The sequence below is a fragment of the Bubalus kerabau genome, chromosome 1 (genome assembly GCF_029407905.1).
Source record: "Bubalus kerabau isolate K-KA32 ecotype Philippines breed swamp buffalo chromosome 1, PCC_UOA_SB_1v2, whole genome shotgun sequence".
Taxonomy (NCBI): Eukaryota; Metazoa; Chordata; class Mammalia; order Artiodactyla; family Bovidae; genus Bubalus; species Bubalus kerabau.
The window spans coordinates 209,130,362-209,135,362 of NC_073624.1; the positions used below are offsets into that span (position 1 = coordinate 209,130,362).

Genomic DNA, 5,001 nt, shown 5'->3' on the forward strand with positions numbered 1-5,001 from the left:
TGTGCTGCTCTGTACTTAGTCTCTCAGTCACTGCTCTTTGTGACCCCATGGACTGTAGCCTGCCAGGCTCCTCTCCATGGAATTTTCCCTGCAAGAACACTGGAGTGGGTTGCCATTTCCTTCTCCTTGATTTCAGTACCACCTCACTCCAGTACTCTTGCCTGGAAAATCCCATGGATGGAGGAGCCTAGTAGGCTGCAGTCCATGGGGTCGTGAAAAGTCGGACATGACTGAGCAACTTCACTTTCACTTTTCACTTTCATGCACTGGAGAAGGAAATGGCAACCCACTCCACTGTTCTTGCCTGGAGAATCCCAGGGACGGGGGAGCCTGGTGGGCTGCCCTCTATGGGGTCGCACCGAGTCGGACACGGCTGAAGCGACTTAGCCGCAGCAGCAGCATACTGAGGTAGGATTACCTGCCCTTGATTTCAGCACCAGTATACTAGAGCCCCTATCCTGGAGTCAGTCAAGCTCTCATTCTTCTTAAGAGGTTTGGGGATGAAGTCACTGCTTCTCCCTTGTGACTTTTCTGTCACTCCCAATATAATTGACAACAATAATATCCAACTGCGACTCTTCCTTCTCATGTGGGGCACTAGAGAGCCCTTCATTTCTATATATATTTAAAGTACTGCAGAGTGGTTATCATAACAAAACTCTAAGAACAAAGAGAAAGATGTAGACTAAAGATAAACTCATGCTTCATTCCCTTCCATTTTATAACACATATAAATTGTCTCAAGAATGAAATGATTTAAGTCCTGTTAGACATAATTTACCAAGTCAATGTGCCCTCTGATAAAAGGCTCAGTGTAATATAGTAAAGCCAATACCTTCTCTGTTGAAGGAAATTGACCAAAGGGCCTATGAAAGATAAAATAATTCTTTCCATTCTTATTGACACAGATACATCCCAATACGGCTATGCAGTCCAATTCTGTAAACCAGAAAGTTTCCTGTTGCTGTGTTGGGGTTATGAAGGGTTGCCTGCTTCAATGTCCCAAAGCTTATGTTGTTAAACATTCTTGAGTTACAAACATAACAGCTGCCTGAAGATGTGGAATATAGAGGTCAATAAATAAATTTCAGTCAATCCAATATTTTTTGTCCATGTTTTCAGGTGACCAGGAACATCAGCTGAGCCATGGAGATATGGTTGAATCAATCATCCACAGATGACTTTGTCCTCTTGGGCATCTTTTCCTACAGTTCCACTGACCTTGTTCTTTTCTCAGCAGTCATGATGGTCTTCATAGTGGCCCTCTGTGGGAATGTCCTCCTCATCCGCCTCATCTACATGGATTCTCGACTTCATACACCCATGTACTTCTTCCTTAGTCAGCTCTCCCTCATGGACCTGATGTTGGTCTGCACCAATGTGCCTAAGATGGCAGTCAACTTCCTGTCTGGCAGGAAGTCCATCTCCTTTGTAGGTTGTGGCATACAAATGGGTCTTTTTGTCTCACTCGTGGGATCTGAAGGGCTCTTGCTGGGACTTATGGCTTATGACCGGTATGTGGCCATTAGCCATCCACTTCACTATCCTATCCTCATGAGTCAGAGGGCCTGTCTCAAGATTGTTGGGAGCTCCTGGGCCTTTGGGATAATAGATGGTTTGATCCAGATGGTGGTAGTAATGACATTTCCTTTCTGTGGCTTGAGGGAGGTGGACCACTTCTTTTGTGATATGTTATCCTTAATGAAGCTGGCCTGTGCAGACACATCTATTTTTGAGAACTTTGCTTTTGCTTGCTGCATCATCATGCTGTTTCTTCCCTTCTCCATTATCGTGGCCTCCTATGCTCGCATCCTGAGAACTGTGCTCCACATGTGCTCTACTCAAGCTGGTAAAAAGGCTCTGGCCACATGTTCCTCCCACCTGACAGCTGTGTTCCTCTTCTATGGGGCAGCCATGTTCATCTACCTGAGACCTAGGAGCTACCGGGCCCCAAGCCATGACAAGGTGGTATCTGTCTTCTACACAGTCCTTACTCCTATGCTCAACCCCCTCATTTATAGCTTGAGAAACCAGGAGGTGATGGGAGCCCTGAAGAAAGGGCTGGACCATTGCAGAATTGGCAACCAAACCTGAACTTCAGGCCAGATATTGTGACTCTGTGATGTTGGATAAATAAACTCTATGTGAGGCTCAATTATCTTATTAATAAGAGAATCATGAAACCTGAAGCCTCAGAGAGGTCTTTTTCAATCCCAAGGAACTATTAGATGACTCTGATTGGACAAAAAATTAAAAGGTTTTCCCCTTCCATTGTTTTTGGACTGATCATTTTGTTTAAAATGGAATGCAGGATTTTGTAAACTCAATAGCAGTGTGGAAATAAGACATTGGGATTTTGGTCTCTTAAATTGAAATTGTTCATACTATCAGAGAATGCCCTGACCCTAACTTCCTCACTGGTAACCTTCACCATAGAGTCAGAGCCTGCTGCTGCTGCTGCTGCTGCTAAGTTGCTTTAGTCATGTCCGACTCTGTGCGACCCCATAGACGGCAGCCCACCAGGCTCCCTGTCCCTGGGATTCTCCAGGCAAGAACAGTGGAGTGGTTTGCCATTTCCTTCTCCAATATATGAAAGTGAAAAGTGAAAGTGAAGTGTCTCAGTCATGTCCAACTCTTCGAGACCCCCTGGACTGCAGCCTACCAGGCTCCTCCGTCCACAGGATTTTCAAGGCAAGAGTACTGGAGTGGGTTGCCATTGCCTTCTCCAGAGTCAGAGCCTACTATATGCCAAACACAGTGCTTTGTTCCTTATATGTTTACAGAGGTATCACTTGTCTTTTATTTATATGTCTAACACAGATATACCCTCACACTACCATCTTAGATGAAATACTTCTAGATGACAAAAAAAGAAGTTAGTAAAATTCTCTAGAGAATGTGAATGCTTCACCCTAGTACTAGAATCATTATAATGACTTTCTCAAAGAATAAAAGTGCAGTCTTTTAGATTCATGATGAAAGAAGTAAGTACTTGCTTATTGGTATATTCACATAAAAATATGCATAAATGTTTTATATATATATGCAAACTTCCAATGAAATCAGTCATTTTTTTAAATTTGTTTTTAATTGAAGGATGATTGCTTTACAATATTGGTTTGATTTCTGCCACACATCAACATGAACTAGCCATAGGTGTATATATGCCCCCTCCATCTTAAAGCTCCCTCCCACTCCACCACCCCTTTTCCTACCCCTCTAGGTTGTTAGAGCTCCAGTTTGAGTTCCCTGAGTCATATAGCAAATTTCCATTGAATCAGCCATATTTTATCATTTCTGTTTCTATCAATAAACTAGGAAAATTATATTATTTTTCTTTGGGGGATTAAGATTGAAACATAAATGGGAGAATTTGATCTGTTATTTCAAATTTATTTTCACACACTTTTATTTGAACAACTGGGATTATTTGTATTCATATAGCTAAACTCCGGACTAGCTCTTGTACACATTTGCAATAAAACCATCTTTTCCTGGGGTAAAAATACTCTTGGTTGCATGCAGACAGAAGAGAAAGGATAGAACTGGGCTCTGGAAGTTGGACCAAGCCAGAGGAAGACATTTGCACTGTTTTCTGTTTTCAGGCGTGGAGAGAATGAAGAGTAATGACACTAATAGTAATTATGATTCTTAGGACCTACCAGGGAGAGCTGACCTGATGACTCAGTTTAATGTCACCATAAACATTTCATGGGGAACATCATTCACTTTTTGCAGGCAAGAAAACTGGACCTCAGATTAGTTAAGTCCCTTGTCCTCATGCCCCAGTTTTCCTCTCCACATCCTCCAGGGAGAGTTTGTTGGAGCAGCTGAGATGAAAAGAGAACTTTGCAAGAGGCTTCCTTCTGTTGGAGTTTAATTTGCAAACTGAGGGGAATGATGTAGCATGTGTGGGGTCTCTGGAAATTTGTGAAAACTAACTTTTCTTAGTCACATCAGAGGGGAGAATGATGGATGGCAGTGAGGAGTGGCAGAGCATAAAATCTCTGAGCCTGGAGGTGGACCTGGCCCAGTGAGGCATTTTTTCCACTACTTCGCTGGCTCCAAGTAACGGGCGCCTCCTCCTAGTCCAGTCCACTCCCACAGTGCTCCCCTTATGGATGAGGATGAAAGTGCTCCTTGTGCTATAATTTTTGTTTCTGGAAAGCTTTTTCTTACCCCTAAATATTCTGCCAGAGTTTTAGGATGAAGCTCTCTCAGGTTTTTCTGGGTTCCTTTTTTCAGATCTATTTTCTTTCCATTTTAACCAATTAGTACATTTCTTCAAAACGTTTCTACAACCCTGTGGATGGGCACCCCAAACATCTCCATCAACTCTTATTTTCAAATGATAAGAGGAGATATTCTAGGGGAATTCTGACTGTGCAAGACTTTCTTTCTCCTGGAAATTTCTCTATTCTACCTTTCCTAGGCCCCTCCCTCCATTTCAGGCCCATTTTCTTCACGGTGATGAAGATAAACTGGCTTCCCTGCAAACCCAACAGACTGATCAGAGCAGCCCTCCCTGGATTGTGGAGTCATTTCACCAAGGACACTGGGCTCCAGATTGGAACAACGCCTCTTGACCCTCTGGCACTTCTTGGTGTTATTGACTAGAAAGTTTCTATAAAACATTCTCCCTTTTTTAATACGTTCATTTACCATCACTGTCATTGGATATTTTAAAATGTTCTTTATTCACTTCTTAAAAACTGTTAAGTAAAGCGTAAATTGATACAGCCACTATGGAGAACTATGGAGGTTCCTTAAAAAATAAAAATTAAATTACCATATGACCCAACAATTCCACTAGTGGGGATATGCCCTGAAAAAACCATAATTCAAAAAGACACACTTACCACCCCCCCCAACCAATGTTCATTGCAGCATTATTTACAATAGATGGGACATGGAAGCAACCTAGGTGTTCATCAACAGATGGATGGATAAAGAAGTTGTGATACATAAGCACAATAGAATGTTACTCAGCAAGAAAAAGGA

At 42.4% G+C, this 5,001-nt stretch overlaps 1 protein-coding gene across 1 annotated transcript; it reads left to right on the top strand.

Moving 5' to 3' along the window:
- Positions 1-1,146: 1,146 nt before the first annotated feature.
- Positions 1,147-2,094, top strand: LOC129631271 (olfactory receptor 2V2-like). Its single transcript, XM_055552168.1, has one exon. It carries the CDS (start codon positions 1,147-1,149, stop codon positions 2,092-2,094), a length of 948 nt encoding a protein of 315 aa, XP_055408143.1.
- The last annotated feature ends 2,907 nt before the right edge of the window (positions 2,095-5,001 follow it).

Bases quoted from the DNA above. Each gene is read 5' to 3' on its own strand.
- LOC129631271 (XM_055552168.1), top strand. From the start codon at position 1,147: ATGGAGATATGGTTGAATCAATCATCCACAGATGACTTTGTCCTCTTG.